Below are 24,815 nucleotides of genomic sequence, written 5' to 3' on the forward strand. Positions count from 1 at the left end.
ATACAAGTTTAGCTCAAATATTTTAACCCTAAATAGAGTGTGTGTTAATGTTTTGGGTATGGATTTGATGGTTCCAATATTTTAAAATTTTAGTTAATTTTTTACAGTTAATGTTTTACTTAAATTTTTTACTTGTAAATGGTTTACTTAAATAATGTCTCCTAATAAAGTAAATGGTTTACTTACATAACAAGTCTCCTAATGTGATACAAATTTGTAACAAAGATTTACTGTGAAAACTTCATAAAGTACAAACTTACTACTAGTTCTTCAGCCCACAATTTAGTACAAAACAATAGATGTGCATCGTGATAGCTGACTAATCACATCACTTCAAAATGTGTCAATGATAGTGATTAGTTGAAGCATATCTGTTGTTCAGTTCATGCACAGAAAGCATAGCATGTAGTTACTTGTGTTGCCTTCTTGTCTCTCTGGAAGAAATCCCCATAACATTTTCCAAAAATGAATAATCAAATGAGGAAATTGGACAACAAAGATGAAAATGCAGCAAAAAAACGAAAAACAAAGATACTGGTAGGGAAAATCAACTGAATGGTGTTACAGAAGAAACAGCTGATCATGGAAATGTTGTTACTTCCACTGTTTGAGACACTCTAAATATCTAGCCAGAAAAACTCAGTGGAGGCAAAATTATTGACATTAAGAGTAAAGTGACCATGACAAAACAGATGAAGATATCCCAGAAGAAGTGATGCTGACAAAAAACTTCATAGTAAAAGAGAATCAAAGATTATTTCATGACATTTGAAGTGTAAAGAATAAAACGTTGAAAACTGATCCATACATACAAAGGAGTAAGACATTTTGCCAAGGCACACAAAAGCTGCTTGTTCTGCATTATAAGTTACAAGAAGGACAGGACTGTTCAAACTACCCTTTGATATGTTTTTACAAAGAAATAAAAGAGTTTAATTCTCAGTGTTTTTTACATTTTAAATGACAATGTACTAAACATAGTTTTACTTTTTTTATTTCACTGTCTATTTATAATAAATAGTAATTATATTTTTAATGTTTTGACATTGTCAAGGTCACAAAAGTAGTTTTTTCCACTGATTATTAAAACTGCTTTGCAGCTTCAGCTTGTATGGTCATTGTTATGGTAAAAGATTATTGTGAAAAGCAAGAACTTTTGTTAAGTTATTTAAAATTTAAATAGAAATATTTCAAATGAAAAATAAATTTTACTTAGCTATATATCAGACACAAATATTTTACCATCTTGCAAAAACACAAAAAGGATGAAAGAAATAATACTATAGAAACCTCTTGTCATAAGTGCCATTTATCTCCATGTTCTTCTATTCCTATCCATTTAAGTCCCACTCAAACTAAAATTCCAAGTTCTCAAAATATTACTCAGATCCAATTAGTGAGTATATTATTTCCTATGTAAACACTAAAGAAACTGAAGAACCATCCATGGCAACGTAAAATAACAGCAAAAGATGGTTCTTAACTTTCACCATACTACACTTCTATTTGTTTCTGATGGCTAGACTCTCAACAGGAATTCCACCCGGTTTCTAATACAAAATACTACCTGACACAAGTCAACTCAGAACCCTTAAGACCATAAAAATTCCACTATTAGGGGAGGGCCAGCGGGAGGGCGGGGAGCTGGGGAGGGATAGCCTGGGGAGAAATGCCAAATGTGGGTGAAGGGGAGAAAGGAAGCAAAACACACTGCCATGTGTGTACCTATGCAACTGTCTTGCATGTTCTGCACATGTACCCCAAAACCTAAAATGCAATAAAAAATTTAAAAAAATTCCACTATTGCAAAAGCCAATAAATAAATGGTAAGTGCATATATCAATATATATATGAACCTCATCTATATGTTAACATGGTTCAAAAATATGCCTAAAAATAGGCCTCATCATCTGTTGATAAATGCAATTAGTTATTAAGAAAATGTGGCTACTACTTTTAAAAAAGGTAATTATCTTCATATTAACATATTAAAATGGGCTGGGCATGGTGGCTCAAGCCTGTAATCCCAGCACTTTGGGAGGCCGAGGTGGGTGGATCACGAGGTCAAGAGATCGAGACCATCCTGGTCAACATGGTGAAACCCCATCTCTACTAGAAATACAAAAAATTAGCTGGGCACGGTGGCGCCTGCCTGTAATCCCAGCTACTCAGGAGGCTGAGGCAGGAGAATTGCCTGAACCCAGGAGGCGGAGGTTGCAGTGAGCTGAGATCGCGCCATTGCACTCCAGCCTGGGTAGCAAGAGCGAAACTCTGTCTCAAAAAAAAATATATATATATATATATATTAAAATTACTTTCTCATTTGGATTACAAGAAAGTAATGTTAAAAAACAAACAGGTATTATAATTCTTGCACAAAATTATACGCAAAAATGCAAAAGATACCTTCTTGCTCTTTTGCCTTTTCTCTCTTTGGCTGTGTCTGAATCCACAATATCTGCTCTGAGGCAGTCCAAAGTCCCTGAAAATGAAAGGTGTTCTCCAAAGTACATTCGGTAACATAGTGGCATTGTATCCTGTGACTGGATCCCTGTATGACTCAGAAGAGGTTTGAAAACAACCTAAAAGACATAAACAGTCATATTAGCTCTATTTATATTTTATTATTTACTGTATGAATTACATATAGAAAAATGTAGCTTTTTTTCCTTACCCTACCTCAGTACATATTATTATCATAGTGTGAAGCAAAAAACTGTCTCATATAATTGGCTCTAATTTTACTTAAAATTCAATATTTTTAGTACCAATTATAGGCCACTCATCTTCAAATTAATATTAATAAATAAGGACACAGATTCCTTGATCTTACCTGAGTATCTGAAAGTACAAAGAAAATAAAATTATGAATTCGTTAAATCATTCTACCTCTTGCTTTTAAAAGACATGAATTTCTATTGCGTTTCCATTTACAAAAAAAAAAGTATATATTAGGTTGACAAAGTTGATTTTTCAACTTCCTGTGTTAATATAACAACATTACAAATGTCACAAATATCTGACCTATTTTTAAATGGAAGCACTTGGTTATAACAGTCATTTAACATTTATTTTCAAAGAACTTCCTTTACATTTTAAGTATCATACATGCTTACGGAAATACATTATTCTGGTTTAATCTCTAATTAACTGGATTTCAGACACTAAGCACTAACAGGAACAGAAAGAACTATATGCATTCAATGCTAGAGCACTAAAATCACTCTGACTACTCATCCTCTGCCACATGGTTCCTTTTACTCCTTCCACATCCTAAATATAGGTGCTATCCAGTGCTTTCTCAGCCGCCTTCGAACTCTCACTACACATTCTACCTTAGTGATCTTTTCCTGAAGCTTAAAAAATCCCTATCTAAATGGACAAGTGTCATTTACACAATGAGAGCCAATCCTAAATTTCCCATTGTCCTAGGTCACCTCATTTTTTGTGTGTGTGCTTGGGAAGATAGCTCTCTATTAAACTGAATCTAAATTCTAATACTTCTCATTTTTCTGCTAATCTTGCTCCATCTGCTAACCCTTCTTTCATCTATTTTTGATCATGAGCTTCCTAATTTCTCAAGTACAGTTGGCCCTCCATATCCAAGGCTTCTGCATCCAAGGATTCAACCAATCACAGATTGAAAATATTAGGGAGTAAAAAACCAGTAACATATAACAATGTAACAATTAAAAAATACAAATAAAATACCAATATAGTATAACAATTATTGACGTAGTATTTACATTGCATTAGGTATTATAAATAATCTAGAGAAGATTTAACATATACACAAGGATGTATGTATGCTGTATGCAAATATATGCCATTTTACATAAGGGACTTATACATACCACAGATCTTGGTATCCTGGGTGGCAGATCAGAGGGTGGATAGGGGGTTGGTCCTGAAAACAATCCCTTAGATATTCAGGGACAGCAGTATGTAAATATGCTCAAGATCCCTTTATCCTGAAAAAATGATGCCTCCTCTGACCCATGTCCCACTCTCACACTTGCCTTCTGGCCGCTCAAACTAAAAAGTTTTTTTAAAGGATTTCACTCCTTATTCTCCATATTTAATCAATTAAATAAGACCTTCACAATATCCTCATTTACCTTTCAAAGCCATAAACATCTAAATTTAGAATCTCACTACCACTGGGTGAACTATTTCAATAATTCATCTTTTTGCCAGACATGGTGGCACACACTTGTAATCCCAGCACTTTGGGACAACGAGCAGGATGGATCACGAGGTCCAGAGATCGAGACCATTCTGGCCAACATGGTGAAACTCCATCTCTACTAAAAATACAAAAACACAAAAAATTAGCTGGGCATGGTGGTGTGTGCCTGTAGTCCCAGCTGCTTGAGAGACTGAGGCAGGAGAATCACTTGCACCTGGGAGGCAGAGGTTGCAGTGAGCCGAGATCACGCCACTGCACTCCAGGCTGGTGACAGAGCGAGACTCTGTCTCAAAAAAAAAAAAAAAAAAAAAATCGTCTTTTCACCACTAGTTTCTCTATTTCAATCAATTTAATACAGTTGCTACTCACATAATATTTCTATATCTATAGTTTTAGTTATTTTATTCCTCTTCTCTGAAATCAATGCCTCCCATTTCTCGCTCAAAAAGGTCTTAAGGTGGCACTAAAAACCATAGGGTATAATTAAACTTTCTATTCATGCTGCTTAGCCAATTTGTTACAAATGACAAAAAGGTTACTATATGAGACTCTTCTATTTAATGATTACATATAGATACTTAATTTGTATTTATAATTAACCCATGTATTTTTCAAAGGCTCCTCTTGTTTTGCATGGAGGGTATGGGCAGATGGGCATGGAATATCCTCACTAGAATTCCAAGATGCATACTACTGAATGGTTCCAGTTGCTAAGCACTGCCTAATAAGGTATTATAATTAGGAAAAAAAACAGGCTGACTCACCTGTGCATCAGCAAGCTGTACAGCAGGAAACCCTTGGTTTGCTTCTTCTACACCTGCCACATCATCCTGACTGGTGCTATGCTGAGAATGTGTGCCATCCAAAGTATTTTGGTCACTAGACAAGACAGTGTTGAAATCTGAGGCTGAGGGTATTGTAGGAAGATTGGGTGCAACACCTAATGGAGTAAATTTTTAAGAATAAAATGTAAATTACTGGGAAATAGAAACACATAAAGGCATACAGCAAGGTGAAATTTTGAAGCCTGTAAAGTAGTACCATTTATAGAATGTTTAAACTGAAAGGAAAAAAAGTAAATTGTATTTTTAGTTTATTTTATACACGCTATTTATTCGTGGAAAATGAAATTAACTTTTCAGAAGACATGTCCTCCTTATGTATCCTTACAGATACCTACTCCTTTGCATTTAATTACATGTTTGTTAAGTAACTAAAAGGTTTAGAATGATAGTTATGTCTCAGAGGGGTCTAGATAAACTAAAACTTTTTTCTGTAATGTCACGTATATGATATTTAATTACACTTTTCAGTTTTTTTTTTTTACCGCCTTTTGGTGTTTTGAAAATTAAACCAGCTACATTAAAAGGAAGCTTTAAACTCCTTATATACAATCTCATATTTGACTTAATTGCCTTTCAACAAGAACACTGAGTGACTGCTTACTACTCTCTCAATTACAATATTATCAAAGGCATTCATAAATGGAACAATTTAAACCAAACAGTGCTTGTTTGAGATTTTTAACCATCCTCTGGAAAATAAAATTTTGCTATACTTTCCCCTAAGACAGTTAAGCAACATAATGTGATAACTCAATACCTGTTGGAAGACTATTGTGTCCTGATTTTGTAACAGGAGATTCTTGTACTACACTTCCTCGATTACCCACAGCATTCGACATCCAGTTATAGAAACTCACAGATGATGGTTCAGATAGCAAGGGATGTTCAGATAACATATCAGTGCCTACTGTATTTCCTGAAAATAAAATGTTTATATTATTTATATACTAAGGAGCCAAAAAAAAAATTTAATTTATATAACTATGTTTGAAACACCAGGTTAAAATGTATGTTTGCAGATGGTTTTAAATTCTCACTACATAATGTTGGCATTTGGATATTAGTGCATTAATAAAAGCTTATTATAATAGGGAAAAATTCTATGTTGCTGGTCTAGATGCATACATTGACATTAGTCAGTGCTGCAACTTAAAAATGCAAGTAAGGGTATGAAGACTCCAAAAAGTTACAAACAGAACAATGGATTTCTAAAATATTTTCTCAAAGATAAGGTATAATATGTGAGATTAGTTGTACTACCAAAGTATATACCTAACTAAACTTAAGTCCTGTTTCATTTCAATTCCCCTGTAAATATAAATATGTAATTGTCAAATCTAGAGGATGTACCTGTTCTTGTTAGGGAGCTACTTTTCACAGCAGCACTGCTTCTCTGAGGGGTCCCTTCCAGGAGGTTGTGTAAGCTTGGGAAGCTTCCGGTCAGGTAGCTAAGTAGACTCTCCTTCCTTGGACTCTCCTTCACTGGCATCCCAGCACGTCCAACATGCACTGGAGAATCAGTGGCAGTATCTCCACTGGTATAGCTCAGAGAATGATATGGGTGAATTCCCTACAGAAAGTATAACTTAGGGTTATTTCTTATGTATATAAAAATGACTGCTGATAACTACAACTACTATTACTATTACTGTTGCTATAAGTGTCAGCTATTTTGCACATTAATACCAAAACTGATCATGTCTACTAGGATTGTGGTGAATCCTTTTTACATACATCCTTATATGCATGTAAAAATGCTTTATAACTCTGTAGTACAAGACAAAGGGCCATTTTTATTATCAATATAATAATGAAGCACATTCACTTACTTTAACCATGGATCATTAATTCCCTTTATTTTTGTTGTTTTTCTGAGATGGAATCTTGCATTGTCCCCTGGGCTGGAGTGCAATGGTGCAATCTCGGCTCACTGCAACTCTAACTCCCAGGCTCAAGCGATTCTCCTGCCTCAGTCTCCCAAGTAGCTGGGATTACAGGCACCTGCCACCATGCCTGGCTAATTTTTTTGTATTTTAAGTAGAGACAGGGTTTTACTATGTTGGCCAGGCTGGTCTCGAACTCCTGACCTCATGATCTGCCAGCCTCAGCCTCCCAAAGTGCTGGAATTACAGGTGTGAGCCACCACACCTGGCCATTAATTTCCTTCTTAATCTGATGACGGAGTCTGGTGACAAGACATAAAACCACATAGCACAGTATATCAAACAGATGGTGGAAATGAAACACTATTCCTACTGAAGGAGCAGTAAATAGAATATTGAAATTCCAGAAAGTTATACATAGGGTATTTGTGGAAGTGCCAAAGAACATTCATATGGGTAGCAAAGAAAAACAGTAGCTTGAAATATTTATATCACTGCTTATTTACTGAACCAGCAAACTGATACTTAGATACAATATCCCCCACACAAAATATTCCCTAGAAAAACTTGCTGCTTCTACTACTACTACTGCTACACAGACACACAGACACACAGACACACACACACACACACATAGAGAGAGAGAGAGAGAGAGAGAGAGAGAGAGAGAGAGAGAGAGAGAGAGAGAGGATCTGTAACATGACTGATGCCATCAAAAGTAAGGTCTAGGTACTCAAAGAAACTAAAGAAAGAAAAGCATTCTACCTTCAGCAACCTTCCCTGCAGTTTTTTACAGGAGTCAGAATCGACTCTACCTGGAAGGAAACTAGAGGCTTTTCACTAACAGCAAGAAATGCAGGCACAAAGTAAGTACTCCAGTGCTGTGAAGCCCTTAAAAGTCTTAACCCCCTCTGGAAAGCAGAAAAGTCTATTCCCTTCTCTGTGCCCTCCCAGTCATCCTCACTTAGATGAGGAAACATGGAGGAAGGATATTGACACAGGAAGTAAAAAACACAACATATTAAACACTTGATAAGCATGTTTCATGTATTATCTTATTTAATCCTTAAGTTCTCCAAGGTAAAATATTTTTTCTATCCTAAAGGATGAAAAAAGTCGCTTATGTACTTACTAAGGAAAAAGACAGATTTTTAACCCATCCAACTAACTTATATCTTCAAATTCTTAACACTAAATTATCCTTCCTAGTACTCTAATAGTCAGTGTGTATTAAGATTTATCTCTGGAGAGCTCTGAAATGCCAAACAGACTTTCCACAATTATTTAATGGAAAAAAATTAAAACTTACAGAATTTCTCAATTTCTATCTTGTCACATCTATGATTAGAATGGCAGATCAATTTAAAATGCAGTACAAAGAAAGACTACAAAGACAGAAAGATCTTGAAAAGCAAAGATGTGAAAACTAAGCATTTGAAATTTCACATTGTTAGATGACTTTAATAATCCATAAGCAAAAGAATCTTCAAAACAATTCTGAAAGTGGATTTACCAGGAAATCACCTAAATATGTGGTGTTGGAAATCAGAGGTTGGAAAAACTGTCCATCAGGAAAAAAAGCTAAGCAGATTAAAGTGTCCCAAGCTTCTAACTATACAGTGGAAACAGAATAAAGCTCAATAGTTGAAACTTCTTTTTAAAATATATCAAACTATCATTTAATGTTTTAACTAAAAGAGCAATACTTACAGAATAGAAACTTTGAAAGCCCAAGAGATTATCAAATAAAAAGTAAGTCTCTCCTGTGTTCCAGTATACTGGATCCCTTTTCCTGAGGCTCTCTTAGCTGTTTATCTATCTTTACGTAAATCTTTTAGGCCTATATAAGTACATATATATTTATCCTTGTCTAAACACACAAACAGGTATCAATCCTGTACTTTACTTCGGTGATCATTCCATATCCACTTACACATCTACTTCATCTAGAAGATTTCATAGTATGCATCTCTATCAGTGTACACTAGTTTATTAGTCCTCTAATGATTAGTCATTTGTGTTGTTTCCATTATAAATAGCGCTGCAAAGAACGTACTTAGACTCATCTTGTCTTTGAGCATTTATGACTTTCTCTAGAATGAATTCCTGTATATGGAAATACTAGATAAAAGAGCATCACCTTCTAAATTTTTACACATATTGCCACATTATTATCAAAGAGGTTGCACCAATTTGACTCCCATCAATGCTGTATAAGAGTATCTGTTTTCCCACATCTTCAACAACGTACACTCTTCAAAAGTTTTAGTTTTTCAATCCGATAAATGAGAATGGAAATCTCATTTTAATTTACATTTCGTTAATGATAAGAAAACATTTTTGTACGTGTATATGTATTTTTCTGTGAACTGCCTGTTTATGTCATTTAACCATTTTTCTATTTGGTATTGGCCTTTTTCTTAGTGATTAGGATGAGATCTTTCTATTTTAGAAAATTAGTCTTTTGTCATGTGTCTTACTGTTCTGTTTACAATACAGTCATGTGCTACATAATTACAGTTTAAGTCAACTATAAGCAACGTATACAATAGTGAACCCATAAGATTATATCATATTTTTACTGTATCTTTTCTATGTTGAAATACAAACACCATTGTATTACAATTGCCTACTGGTTTCAGAATAGTAATATGCTGTACAGGTTTGTAACCTAGGGCAACAGGCTATCCCATATAGTCTAGATGTATAGTAGGCTGTACCATCTAGGTTTGTGTAAGTACATTCCATGATGTTTGCACAATGATGAATTGCCTAATGACCCATTTCTCAGAATGCATCTCTGTCATTAAGTGATGCATAACTGTATATTACTTTTTTCTGTTTAGAAATTTTTATTTAATATTGTCAAAATTATCATTTTATGGGTTCTGGGTATCAGCGTGATACACACACAGACTTTCAAAGAAAGTTAAAACTTTTTGTTGTTGTTGTTGTTGAGACAGAGTCTCATTCTGTCACCGAGACTGGAGTGCAAGCACGATCTCAGTTCACTACAATCTCTGCCTCCCAGGTTCAAACTATACTCCTGCATCAGCCTCCTGAGGAGCTGGGATTACAGGCACCCACCACCACACCCAGCTAATTTTTGTATTTTCAGTCGAGACGGGGTTTCATTATCTCGGTCAGGCTGGTCTTGAACTCCTGACCTCGTGACCCACCTGCCTTGGCCTCCCAAAGTGCTGGGACTACAGGCATGAGCCGCCGCGCCTGGCCAGAAAGTTAAAATTTTAACGTTTTTAGTGCTCTGAAAGGTGAACTAGCAAAAAATGAATAACTACCACCAATAAATAATTTATCAAGGGTGAGATACTGTTCTAAGCATTTTTCATGAATTAGTTATTTCTCACAACAACCCTCTTCAGAAGGTTACTATTATAATCTCCAACTCACACCAAGGACACTGACATACAGTTAAAACATTCAGTTAACATACAGTTAAAACCTGTTCAGTTACAGAGCAACTAAGTTGCAGGGGCAGGTTTCAAACCAGGGCAGTCTCGCTTCCAAGCTGGTAGTCTAACTACTTTGCTATATATGTCCCTTATCAAGCATCCATTAAATTCATAAAACCAAAATAATTTAAATCATAAAATAGTCTAACCGAAACCACCTATTGATGATGCATTGCCTTAAAGGCTTCTCATTAAAACTGATAATTTTAAGATTATCAACATTTTCCATTTTGGATTTTATTGAATAGAGTATTCAATAAACTGAAGACAGTTCTAAAGCTTAGTAGTTATAGTGGTCCTTAATCAACAGCAGTTACTGATGATATAATTTTCAAAGAAATATTTACACTGAAATTACAAATCAAGTTAATTTCAACATAAAAATGCTATTTGAATATTGAGGGTAGATATCTAACATTTAAATTCCCTGTTAAGTCTGAATAGCTCTAACCAAAAAATAGCAATATTATACCTTTATTTTTAATGCAGAGTCACTATGGGTATGAGTTTTAGAAAGTTTCCTCATTATCTCAGCTCCAGTTACAGGTCCAGAGCTACCAGGTGGGGGCCGGTTAGCTGTTCCTTCTAAAAGCATTGTGTGTTCACTGACTGTGGCTGAAACAGTTCAAAGGAATAAATGAGCAATAGATTATCAGATATTTTCTTGAAGCATCAACCCCAATGTTCCTAGTTATATAACAACATTCAACTTTCATATTCCTTGACAAATATTTGTTATTCCTCCCCCGATACTATTACTCAGTTTCAAGAAAGGAACAAATGGCTTTTATTCAGTCTTTCACATACTCCGTGCAAACGATACCCAGACCAAAATTCAATTCAATTAAGCTCAAGAAAGCACAGACTGCTCATAGACTAACAGAGCGATCTGCACATAACTGGAAGGGAAAAGATATTCAGTGCACTGGTTTTCCAGCTTTTGTGTAGATTTGAAATTTTTCAAAACAAACAATAAATAAAATCTATACTATTCCTCATAACCTGTTTGTTAAATATCATGTTATTTTTAAAACTAAACTTGGTAAAGTTTTACATATCAATGTTCTGAAATCTCTAATTTTAAGACTATTCTTTCAATATTTTTTCAAAACCATCATAACATGCATTTTCAGTAAATATTATAGGTCATAATAAAAATTAACCTTTGGCAAAGCATTAAGGTATGCATGTACATTTCATAAATGCACATCTGCTATCTTTGTTCTGACATGGCCATTGTGTTGGCAAAACTGTAGGCTGAGTGCAGGCCCCCAAGTTTACATAAATTCAGGATCAAGCAGGCATCAGGTAAAAGACAAAGGCCCCTTGAAAATAATGTGACATAGGGAAGATGACAAATAAAAATTTTAAATAGAGGTTTACATGTTTCATTCAAAACACTCTACATATATTAAGATACTTTTGTCCTGAATATATCAGGAGAATTCTACTGTATTTCACAAACTTAAACTTATAAAATCAAGTCAGTATGAAGACCCCTAATCATTACCACTTATTTGGCCAATAAAAATCATACTTGTACACTTAAGCCATGACATTTTCTAATTTGGGACACAAATTACTAAAATTATCGTAAGTACCATGTTAACAAGTATGTAATATCTAAAATCTCTTATATTAGTAATTTATTAATAACTGTGAGGAAAAACAAAGGGTCTCGACATTTTTAAAGAGGTATATTAACTTATCAATAGAAGATGCATAATATCTAAGCAAAAAAAACTACAGTAATTTTGTTGAATAAGAAAATACCCTAATTGTGAGGTGCAAGAAAGCACTCAATAGAGGCTTACGAAACTACCTGCATCAAACTCAAATTCTGCGCCATCAGCACTGGTATCACTTTGAAGACCGCACCCATTGTCCAATCCAAGTCCATCTTCATGTTCATGGTCCATAGCTATTTGAGGTTTCAGAGGCTGAGCTGGTCTATGTAAGCTAACTCCTTTAAAGGCTGGTGTCACCACAATAAACTTCATCCACTGCCTTGCCAGTGCAACTAAACCTTTCTTCAAAGTTACCAGAGCAGGAAGTCCATCACTCTGTAACAATAATGATGTGATTATAAATAATCTAATGTAATAATAACAGTTACTATTTAAGTGTTTTGCATATATTTATTCAAATCTCATAATCCCCATTTAAAGATAAAGAAACTAAAACTTAGATGTTAAGTAATTTGTTCAATGTTGTCCAAGAGAGTCAGGATTTCAGTTATCAGTGGAATATAGAATCTAATCTTTAGACACGACATTTCATCTTTCTGTAATAAAACAACACAATAGCGTAGGTCAATATGACACTAGATGCGGGGTGCAAAATTGGAGTTTTCCTTAAGAAGCATTCAATCTACTTTTTTTGCCCAAGTGAAAAATCAAAATGTATTTTGAGCTACTTGGAATATTCAATAAGCAAAGAGGAAGTACAATTATTTCCTTCAAAGATAAGGTAACTACAACCACTTTAACATTAAAAAAATAAATTACTATAACTTATGTAGTATGCTAGATATAGATGAATTTGTAACTGCCTTGAAAGTTAACTGCATTATCAATAATAATTATATAGTTTAAAATACACTTTATTTCACATGGTGATGACTGTAAGAAACTTTTGGCTCTTTTCCTATTACCTTAGTCTAATTACCTTGCTTTAGCCTAAAGAGAAAATATCTAACTCCCCTCCATCCTATTTCCTACTATTCCTCATTTTAGGAGAAATGCTGATTTGATTGAAGAACACCATTTACTAGAGGGCAGGAATCACCCCCTTTACTGTCTGAGGAACACCAATACCACTAGCCTGGCCTTTCATTCCTAGCCTCGTACTGGATCATGTTGTGCCTCTTCCTCTTACATGGAAAGCACATCTGGCAGAGCATCCACCCATGAGAAACACCTGCCATTTTCTCTGTTCACACTTCTCTACCTATAACTACACAGGCAAGTTAGGCTTAATCTGTAGATTTCCTAGTCTTCAATTCATAGGGAGGGAGTAAAAAGTACTACACCAGCCTTAGGTCTAAGTGTCTTTTTCATATCCAACACTTATTAGAGATTCTTGACTTGCCTGACCAACGGCTTGACTGGCAATTAATAATACTGATTCATTGGTCCCTAATTTGACTAAAGATTCTTGTGTATGCCCTATTGGCCAGCAGCTTGAAGAGAAGAGAGACCCTAAAAGTTCTAAAACTCTAATCATGACGTGTTATTTGCTTATCTAGAGGCAGAGATGGATTGTATTTATTTTGTGCAATAATATATTCTCCCCTCAATCATCAATTAGTCCCTGTTTCATCAAACTATATGTGAAATTTGGCTCTGGTAATTAATCTCTTGCCTACAAACGCTTCATAACATTAGCTTCCATGACAGCACTCTTTCCTGGTTCTCCTACCTCTTTCTTTCCCTTTTCATCACTCTGTGTACATCTTTCCAACCACCTCCACTCCCTTTAATTTTGGCATTCTTCAGGATTGCATCCCTGAGCAGTTTCTTACTCAACACGGCATTCCTAGAAATCTCATTCATGTCTACAGCTTCTACTAACACCTTTATGCTGGCAACTCCCAGATCATGAATCCGAACACACTCTTGTCTATAGACATCTTTTTTTTTTTTTTTTTTTTTGATACAGAGTTTGGGTCTTGTTGCCCAACCTGGAATACAATGGTGCAATCTAGGCTCACCACAGCCTCTACCTCCCAGGTTCAAGAGATTCTCCTGCCTCAGCTTCCCGAGTAGCTGGGATTCCAGGTGCCCACCACCGTGCCTGGCTAATTTTTTGTATTTTTAGTAGAGGCAGGGTTTTGTCATTTTGGCCACACTGGCCTTGAACTCTTGGCCTCAGGTGATCTACCCACCTTGGCCTCCCAAAGTGCTGGGATTACAGGCATGAACCACCATTCCTAGCTCTTAGACCTGTATTTCTAATCATTCCCACATACATCTCAAACCCTGTGTATCTATCAATGGTCCACCAACAGAATAGAAGCCTCCTTCAAACTAATGTAATTTCAGTAACTTACCATTGTAGCATCATCAATGATGGAGTAATTTGCCTGGTGCAGATAGTGGTGTAGTATATTACACAGTAAACATGAAGGATTTTCTTGGAGAAAGCGAGCAACTTTTGTAAGTCTGTTGTATTTACTTCTTAGGGGAAAATGCACACTTTTATTCTAAAATCAAACAACAATAATAGATTTAGAGTGATAGGTATGAAAGAGCCTACAAATAAAAGATAATTCAGTAATTAAGAACTTGTAAATCTGGTATTTTCCAACAGCAATTAACAATAAGGGGTCGTTTTCAATACTGAAGTGTGTATACCTTATATTATTTAAAGACATACCTCTAATGCTTCTGTCATTATGCATCCCATAACAGCACAAATTCTCAACGTTCCCTCAGTTTCCAATTTGTTTAAGGATGACTTGAGTTGGTCAATAGGAACAAGCCACGCACCCACAGCTGGCGTTGCAGTGCTTAAAAGGTTCAGCTGCCTTTTAACATAAATAAAAAATTATAAAAACAAGGGTCAAAATTTGTATTTCAAATAATCTCCGACACCTACTGTGCTTTGTGGCTGTTTTACTCAGACAGAATTACTTTCTTATCTTTTTGAGCACTGATAAATGATGAAATATAAACAAGAAATGTAAAAAAATATAAATATATAGAAAATAAAGAAAAAACAAGCCTGTCAGAGATAAAAAGAGTAAACATAAGTCTAAGGCAGGAGAACATGCAAACATAAAACTAAAGTACTATGAAAGAAATCAGGTCAAACAAGGTGAGAATAATGTCTACAGAACATATGAAGTAAGAATGATGAAAAAGTAGCAACCTTAATACTATATATACCAGAAAAGTAATTTTAAAAAATATAAAACAGAATTGTATGCTTTTTAAAATAAAGAAATATCAAGGGATAATACTGTATTTTAAAACCTCTTTACCTAGAAAATACATGGGTGTGAGATCTCACATTGGTGGGAGCTGCAAAACTAAACCAAATTTCTTTAATGGTCAACTTCATGCTACATGAATCCGGAGGAGGAGGCATCAGAGGGAGATCTTTTTTCAAATCATCAGATTCGACTCCTTCATCCTATATAAAATAGAATGCCAAAAACTTACTAACATACAGCACCTTAAAACCACTAATACAGAGTCTGTTTTAAGCGTAAAACCTTTTCATCAAATCAAGTTCTACAGATTAATACCCTTACATCAAACAGGTAATGTAAAGCTTGCTCAGCATATACTTCTCCTGATTGTGAAACATCTCTATGGATCCTTGAAGGTTCAAAGAGCATAATCTGAAAAACCACTGTATTATAAACCATGAATCAAAGATCTAAGAACTCAAAGACCTCAATTGATCACTTCATTTAATCACCTTTGTTTAGAGATCTTGAGTGTTAATTTATCAAGGTAAAGAGAGTGAGAGAAAGATCTGCAATTTCCCGGGGCTTGGATAACTATTAAATTGGAAAACAGGTAAGAGAACTGAGGACTTCTGCTTCTTACTGCAATCTGCTTTCCATTCCATTTTACTAGAATATTTCAAACTTTCAAACAAAGCACAATAAAAAATACTAATGTGTATATTCCACTAAATAACACTTTAAAATTTTACTATTTATTTTTTATTATACTTTAAGTTCTGGGATACATGTGCAGAATGTGCAGATTTGTTAAATAGGTACACGGGTGCCATGGTGGTTTGCTGCACCCATCAACCTGTCATCTACATTAGGTATTTCTTCTAATGCCATCCCCTCCCCAGCCCCCCAACCCCCAACCGGCCCTGGTGTGTGCTGTTCCCCTCCCCGTGTCTGTGTGTTCTCCTTGTTCAACTCTCACTTATGAGTGAGAACATGCAGTGTTTGGTTTTCTGTTCTTATATTAGTTTGCTGAGAATGATGGTTTCCAGATTCATCCATGTACCTGGAAAGGACATGAACTCATCCTTTTTGATGGCTGCATAGTATTCCATGGTGTATATGTGCCACATTTTGTTTATTCAACCTATCATTGATGGGCATTTGGGTTGGTTCCAAGTCTTTGCTATTGTGAACACTGGCACAATAAACATACATGTGCATGTGTCTTTTTAGTAGAATGATTTATAATCCTTTGGATATATACCCAGTAATGGGATTGAGGATCAAATGGTATTTCTAGTTCTAGATCCTTGAGAAATCACCACACTGTCTTCCACAATGGTTGAACTAATTTATAGTCCCACCAACAGGGTAAAAGTGTTCCTATTTCTCCACATCCTCTCCAGCATCTGTTATTTCCTGACCTTTTAATGATCAGCATTTTAACTGGCACGTGATGGTATCTCATTGTGGTTTTGATTTCCATTTCTCTAATGACCAATGATGATGAGCTTTTTTTCATGTTTGTTGGCTGCATAAATGTCTTTTTTTGAGAAGTGTACTTTGCCCACTTTTGATGTGTTTTTTTTTCTTGTAAATCTGTTTAAGTTCTTTGTAGATTCTGGATATTAGCCCTCTGTCAGATGGATAGATTGCAAAATTTTTCTCCCATTCTCTAGATTGCTTTTCCACTCTGATGATAGTGTGTTGCTGAGCAGAGCTCTTTAATTAGATTCCATATGTCTATTTCGGCTTTTGTTGCCATTGCTTTGGTGTTTTAGTCATGAAGTCTTTGCCCATGCCTGTTCTGAATGGTATTGCCTAGGTTTTCTTCTAGGGTTTTTTGTGATTTTAGGTCTTATGTTTAAGTCTTTAATCCAACCTGAGTAAATTTTTATATAAGGTGTAAGGAAGGGATGCAGTTTCAGCTTTCTTCATAAAACTGGCTAGCCAGTTTTTCCAACACCATTTATTAAATAGGGAATCCTTTCCCCATTGCTTGTTTTTGTCAGGTTTGTCAGAGATCAAATCATTGCAGATGTGTAGCATTATTTCTGAGGCCTCTGTTCTATTCCATTGGTCTATATGTCTGTTTTGGTACCAGTACTATGCTGTTTTTCTTATTGTAGCCTTATAATATAGTTTGAAGTCAGGTAGCATGATGCTTCCAGCTTTATTCTTTTTGCTTAGGATTGTTTTGGCTATACGAGCTCTCTTTCAGTTCCACAGGGAATTTAAAGTAATTTTTTCCAATTCTGTGAAGAAAGTCAATGGTAGCTTGATGGGGATAGCATTGAATCTATAAATGCCTTTGGGCAGTATGACCATTTTCACAATACTGATTCTTCCTAACCATAAGCATAGAATGTTTTTCCATTTGTTTGTGTCCTCTCTTATTTCCTTGAGCAGTTGTTTGTAGTTGTCCTTGAAGAGGTCCTTCACATCCCTGATAAATTGTATTCCCAGGTATTTTATTCTCTTTGTAGCCATTGTGAATGGGAGTTCACTCATGATTTGGTTCTCTGTCTCTTATTGGTATATAGGAATGCTTGTGATTGCTGCACATTGATTTTGTATGCTGAGACTTTGCTGAAGTTGCTTATCAGCTTAAGGAGATTTTGGACTGAGACGATGGGGGTCTTCAAAATACATAATTAGGTCATCTGCAAACAGAGACAATTTGACTTTCTCTTTCCCTAATTGAATACCCTTTATTTCTTTCTTTTGCCTGACTGCTTTGGCCAGAATTTTTAATATTATGTTGAATAAAAGTGGTAAGAGAGGGCATCCTTGTCTTGTGCCAGTTTTCAAAGAGAATGCTTCTAGTTTTTGCCCATTCAGTATGATATTGGCTGTGGGTTTGTCATAAATAGCTCTTATTTTGAGATACATTCCATCAATACCTAGTTTATTGAGTGTTTTTAGCATGAAGGGCTGTTGATTTTTGTTGAAGGCCTTTTCTGCATCTATTGAGATAATCATGTGGTTTTTGTCACTGGTTCTGTTTATGTGATGGATTATGTTTAATGTCCTTATTTAATATGCTAGTATTCTGAATCTATATTGAGAAGTAGGAATAATTTTGATATGTGTAGCCACCACTCTTAAGAATGCAACAAGGTAAGAAGCACAATTTTTTTAGGAGTATAAACAAGTTTTTTTCTTTTTATTCCAAATCCTAAACATGTGTCACACCACCACATTGCCTTGTTACATAATTTCTTGATAAGAAATGAGATGTCAGAACACTATCAATTAATACATACTTTATAAAAATGTCATATATTTAGAAACTTCAAAGACAAATTGAAGATTTATCCTAAAAGACTTGTAATTTACTTATTTTTAATTTTTGTTTATACATAGTAGGTGTATATATTTATGGGTTACATGAGACATTTTGATACAGGCATGCAATGTTTAATAATCATTCAGGGTAAATGGGGTATCCATCACCTGAAGATTTATCCTTTGCTACAAATAAACCAATTATACTCTTATACTTATTTTTAAATATAAAAGTAAATTTTTTACTATAATCACCCTCTTGTGCCAACATATACATCTTATTCTTTCTAACTATTTTTTGCACCATTAACCATCTCCACCTTCCTCCCAGCTCCGCAACACATACTAACATTCCAAGCCTCTGGTAACTATGCTTCTACTCTCGGTCTCCATGAATTCAAAAGTTTTTATTTTTAGCCACACAAATAAGTGAGAACATGTGAAGTTTGTCTTTCTGTGCTTGGCTTATTCACTCAACATAATGATATCCAGTTCCATTCATTTTGTGGCAAATGACAAAACCTCATTCATTTTTATGGCTGAATAGTAATCCATTGTGTATATGGATTACACATTCTCTTTATCCATGAGTCTGTTGATGGTTGCTTCCAAATCTTGGTTATTGTGAACAGTGCTGTAATAAACATGTAAGAGCAGCTATCTCTTCAATATACTGATTTCCTTCTTTGGGGTATGTACCTAGCAATGAGATTGCTGGATTGTGGGTAGCTCTGTATTTAGTTTTTGAGGAAACTTCCAACTGTTCTCCACAGGGGTTAAACTACATTCCCACCAACAGTGTACACAAGTTCATGTCCTTTGCAGGAACATGGATAAAGCTGGAAACCATCATTCTCAGCACACTGATACAAGAACAGAAAACCAAACACCACATGTTCTCACTCATAAATGGCTATTGAACAATGAGAACACATGGACACAGGGAGGGGAACATCACACACTGGGGCCTAGCAGGGGGTGGGAGGCTGGGGGGATAGTAAGGGGTTGGGGGAGAGGGGAGGGATAGCATTAGGAGAAATACCTAATGTAGATGACAGGGTGATGGATGCAGCAAACGACCATGGCACGTGTATACCTATGTAACAAACCTGCATGTTCTGCACATGTACCCCAGAAGTTAAAGTATAATACAAAAAATTTTTTTCCAAAAAAAAAAATTCTATACTTTAACTTTATCTCTACTTTTTAACTTTTTTATTGTTTCTATTTATCTTATTGCACTATATCTTGAAAAGTTGTTGTTATTTTTGGTTCATCTTTTAGTCTTTCTACTTAAGAGTAGTTTACATGGCAGTTACAGGGTTATAACATTTTGTGTTTTTCTGTCTACTTACTATTATCAGTCAGTTCTGTACCTTCAGATGATTTCTTACTGCTCATTAACATCCTTTTCTTTCAGATTAAAGAACTCTCTAGCATTTCTTGTAGGACAGGTCTAGTGTTGATGAAATCCCTCAGCTTTTGTTTGTCTGGGAAATTCTTTACTTCTCCTTCATGTTTGAAGGATATTTTTGCCAGATACTCTATTCTTTTAAAAGTGTTTTTCCTTCAGCACTTTAAATATGTCATGCCACTCTCTCCTGGCCTGTAAGGTTTCCACTGAAAAGTCTGCTGCGAGTTGTATCAGAGCTCCGTCGTATGTTATTTGTTTCTTTTCTCTTGCTGCTTTTAGGATCCTTATGCTTGACCTTTGGGAGTTTATTACATATCCTGAGGTAGTCTTAACTGGTTTAAATCTGCCTGGTACTCTATACCTTCTTGTACTTGAATATTGCTATCTTTCTCAATGTTTGGGAAGTTCTCTGCTGTTATCACTTTAAATAAACTTTCTACTCATCTCTTTCTCTACCTCTTCTCTTTAGTGTCAGTAACTCTTAGATTTGCCCTTTTGAGGCCATTTTCTAGATATTGCAGGCATGCTTCATTCCTTTTTTCTTTTGTCTCCTCTGTGTATTTTCAAACAGCCTGTCTTCAAGTTCACTAATTCCATCTTCTGCTTGAACAGTTTTGCTATTAAGGGACTCTGAGGCATTCTTCAGTGTCACTTGCATTTTTCAGCTCCAGAGTTTCTGCTTGATTCTTTTTAATTATTTAAATTTGTGAAATTCATTTAATAAGATTCTGAATCCCTTCTTTCTTTTACCTTGAATTTCTTTGAGTTTCCTCAATACAGTTATTTTTAATTCTGTCTGAAAGGTCACACACCTGTTTTTCTGGGATTAGTCCCTGGTGCCTTATTTAATTCATTTGGTGAGGCAATAAGTTTGCTGGCTGTATGTTCATCAATGTCTGGGCATTGAAGAGTTAGATGTTTATTGTTGTCCTCACAGTCTGGGCTTGTTTGTACCCATCCTTCTTGGGATGGCTCTTCAGTTATTCAAAGGGACTTTGGTGTTATTAGTTTTTGGTCAGCACAGTCATATCTGCATTAGCGGGCACTCCAAGCCCAGTAACACTGTTCTTGCAACTTACAGAGGTACCACGTTGGTGGTCTTGAATAAAATCCAGAAGATTCTCCGGATTACTAGGCAGAGGCTCTTATTCTCTTCCCTTACTTTCTCCCAGAGTCCCTGTCTCTGTGTGCTGAGCATCCTAGAGCTGGGGAAGCAGTGACACAAGCACCCCTGTGGCTACCACCACTGGAACTGTTTAGGGTTAGACCTGAAGCCAGCATAGCACTGAGTCTCACCCAGGACCTGCTGTAACCACTACCTGGCTTCCACCTAAGTTTGCTCACAGACCTAGAGCTTTACAATCAGCAGGTGGAAAAGCCAGCCAGGTGTCAGTCTTTCCCTTCAGAGTGGTGAGTTCCCCAGGCTCTGGGCAGGTCCAGAGATGCTATCCTTGAGGCAACAACTGGAGACAAAAACCTTAAAAATCTACCTGGTGTTCTATTCTACCATGGCTGAGCTGGTATTCATATCACGAGACACAGAGTTTTCCACTCTTCCCTTTCCACAGGCAGAGAAAGGCCCTTTCACCCCATGGCCACCACCATCACAGTCCCATGGGGAGTACTGTCAGACTATCATTGATGTTCACTTAAGGCCCAAGGGCTGTTCAGTCAGCTTGTGGTGAATGCTGCCAGGCCTGAAACCAACTCTTTGGGACAGCAGGTTCCCCACTGACCCAGGGCAGGCCCAGAAATGCAATCCAGGAGCCACATCCGGGAATCAGGGACCCCAAGAACCTGCTTAGTGCTCTGCACACTGTGGCTGTACTGCCATCTAAGGTGCAACACAAAGTCCCCTTTACTTTTCCCTTTGCTTTTCTCACGCAGAATGAATCTCTCACTATAGCCACCATAGCTAGGAATGCTAGATTGAACCTAAAGCCAGCACATTGCAGAGCGCCACCCAAGGCCCATGATGTACTACCTGGGTATTGCTGCTGGTTATTCATGGCTCAAAACCTCTTTAGTTAGCGTGATTGATTCTGCCAGGGCTGGGTCCTTTCCTTCAATGCAGTGGGTTCCCTTCTGGCCCAGGGTGTGTCTAGAAATGTTGTCCAGGAACTAGGGTCCTTCACAACTCTGCTTAGTACTGAATGATGATGTCTAAAAGGCCACTAGATACAATTCTGAAGCTCAGGTGAAGAGCTGGTGCTAAAGATGTGGCCAGTGGGAAAGAGAAGTGTCATTAAATTATGGAAGTGACTTAGGAAATGAAATTTGTCAGGGAGTAGACAAATAAGAAGAGCCAAGAACAGAACCTGGAGAGAATACCACATTTAAGAAGATGAAAAAATTCCATAAGGAAATGGACCAATAAAGTCAGAGAACCCAAAGAAAGTAATGTTAGCAAATTCAAGGAGGACTTTCAGCAAGGAGAGCAGGATCTGAGATATCAAGAAAGATGTATGAATTCTGTCAAGTATTTTAGTAGGTGAAGGAAAGGGAAAGAACGGCTAAGTTCTTCCCAGCTCTTGTGTCCAGTGAGTGGCTATCTTATTTTTAAATTTCCTTAATTATAGTGATAATCCATCCCCCAAACATTTCCAAAGACCTCCAAATAAAACTGTGATTAAACTCATTAAATTACACATTAAATAAAAATAAATCCCTAGGAATCTAGTAATCCCATGATTACTAGATAAGCATACTAGATTTCCTAATTAAAAGGTGGTTTCTTTGGAACTTTTTCCTCTCCAATTGGTCTAATTTTCAAAGTGATCCGAAATATATGTATGTATAAGAACAACAGTTACTAAGTTCTTACTATGAACTAGATACTGAGCTAAGCCCTTCATATGTATTGTCTGCTTCAATTTTCACAATGCTGCAAGGTCAATATCAAGACCATACTCCCGTTACCGGTAAAGAAACTTAGGAGAAGGTAAGAAACTTGCTCCAGTTCACCAGTTCATGGCACAACATTTCTTCAACCCCAAATTTGGAATATTTTTGTTGTTGCTGTTAGCGTACTCAACACCACCCATGTAATTCTACCATAATAAAAATAAAAAATAAGTTGCATATAAGGTATTAATCAGAACTCTAACTGAAATAAGCAGATACTGACAAAAATATTTAGAATTGACATAGCATACTACCAATACCAAAATGACTTTTGCTAAAATCTCCAAAACCTACAGGTGGGCTTCTCTTAAATTGTATTAATTTATTATTCCAACAAATACTTATTATCTAATATGAGCAATGCATAATGCTAGGACTATGATGGATATCTATGATGTATTTCAGAAATTATATTCTAGTAGTATATTCACCAACATACTTTGATTAACATTTAAGCAGATATCATAAATCCAAAACAGGAAAAAATAGGCAAATATACTCCAGAAACTAATTTTGAATTGCAAATGTAGTTTTGTTATTTTTCTAAAGCATCATCATTATTATTAGAAAGTCACTGACTTGTTCATCTGAAACAGAATTTCCATTTAAGTCTGAGGAAGGGCTTGTCCGGTCACATGGAAGATTATCATCAGAGACATCAGTATTATAGCCACTGCCAGTTGGAGAATCAGAAGAATTATTGGATGTCAGCACTCCACCCCTTTCTGTGTCACTAGCTTTACCCATAATTCCAAAACTGTTATATAAAACAGCACCAGACTGTCTTCCTCCTATAAAAATAACAAAGTATTTATTACAAATAGTCAATACATGTGTTAATGCTGTACTCTACAATATCTGGTATAAAATTTCATAAAGGCTACTTTTTTCTTACTAAGTATTTACCCTTATCTATAAAAGTAATGTGACTTTGAATTATCAGGTAAATAATTGTAGGTATATATAATTACTACCACTTATAGTAGTTACTAAATTATCTATGACTAAATCTAAAAAAGTGTTAGGGACATTTCAACGTTCCTTTTTGAAATATTACTGAATAATATATAGAAAAGCAAATATAATTATAAGTAGATTTTTTTCACTAAATAAAGTATTTACTGTTTTTATATTTTAGATGGTATAATCCTACTGATCAAAGATCCAGTTTTCAAAGATGCAAAGTTTCAAAAAATTGGGTGGGTTTATATTTTATCTGGGAACTTTTTCTGAATAAACACATTGCTTTGTTCAAGCACTACCTAGTTTTGAAATCACATAAGCAACTGGTATGGGGTACTCACCCCTGGTAAATAATCCCAGATACCACACTTCCCACTTTATTATGTTGATTCAGGTTACTGAAAACCATAATTTTTCAAAACATTTCTGCAATAAGGGGCAAATTTGCCTCCTACTTAAGCAGAATTCAACGACAAATGCTTGCCTTTTATGGTTAAATTTTCAAGTCCACATTCAAACATTATCCATCCCCATTTTTCTTGGCTGGGACCTATTCGAGTTACATCTGGAATAGCTTGCTGATCAGTTTCATCCACAAAAGTAAATTCATCCAACTCTTCAAGAGTAAATAAAACTTTGGACTTCTCAAAAGGAATAGCAGTGATGGCACAGGTCCCAATGTCTATTATGGAGAGAGCAAAATGGCCATTTTTAAAGACATAAGCTTACATAAACAAACAAACATTTGGACATCTGGCACACTGGTTGCCTTTAAGATATCTTAGTACTCTGTCAAAAAGATAGAATAATAAACAAATTAACTAACTTTTAGAATAATGCTACCTAAGAGGAAGAAGATTCCGTGATTAACAAGTTGCTCAAAGGTAGTATGAATTTGTTTCTGAATGATAATAGGATACTCTAAAAAATATAAAGATGTC

The 24,815-nt window shown here is 35.7% G+C and overlaps 1 protein-coding gene across 31 annotated transcripts in view; it reads right to left on the minus strand.

Annotated features, from left to right (window-relative positions):
- Positions 1–24,815, minus strand: part of BLTP1 (bridge-like lipid transfer protein family member 1) — a 220,865-nt gene that overhangs the window by 91,747 nt on the left and 104,303 nt on the right. For all 31 annotated transcript variants that reach the window (XM_035293010.3, XM_035293009.3, XM_078366548.1 and 28 more), the window contains 11 exons: positions 24,359–24,556; positions 23,491–23,702; positions 15,375–15,526; positions 14,768–14,918; positions 14,442–14,594; positions 12,213–12,453; positions 10,863–11,005; positions 6,385–6,604; positions 5,792–5,950; positions 4,954–5,129; positions 2,407–2,582 (listed from right to left, as the gene is read on the minus strand). In XM_035293010.3, coding sequence (XP_035148901.3) covers positions 2,407–2,582; positions 4,954–5,129; positions 5,792–5,950; positions 6,385–6,604; positions 10,863–11,005; positions 12,213–12,453; positions 14,442–14,594; positions 14,768–14,918; positions 15,375–15,526; positions 23,491–23,702; positions 24,359–24,556 — 1,981 coding nt within the window. The remainder of the gene's footprint in view (positions 1–2,406; positions 2,583–4,953; positions 5,130–5,791; positions 5,951–6,384; positions 6,605–10,862; positions 11,006–12,212; positions 12,454–14,441; positions 14,595–14,767; positions 14,919–15,374; positions 15,527–23,490; positions 23,703–24,358; positions 24,557–24,815) is intronic.

Source organism: Callithrix jacchus, chromosome 3 (genome assembly GCF_049354715.1).
Source record: "Callithrix jacchus isolate 240 chromosome 3, calJac240_pri, whole genome shotgun sequence".
NCBI classification, from domain to species: domain Eukaryota; kingdom Metazoa; phylum Chordata; class Mammalia; order Primates; family Cebidae; genus Callithrix; species Callithrix jacchus.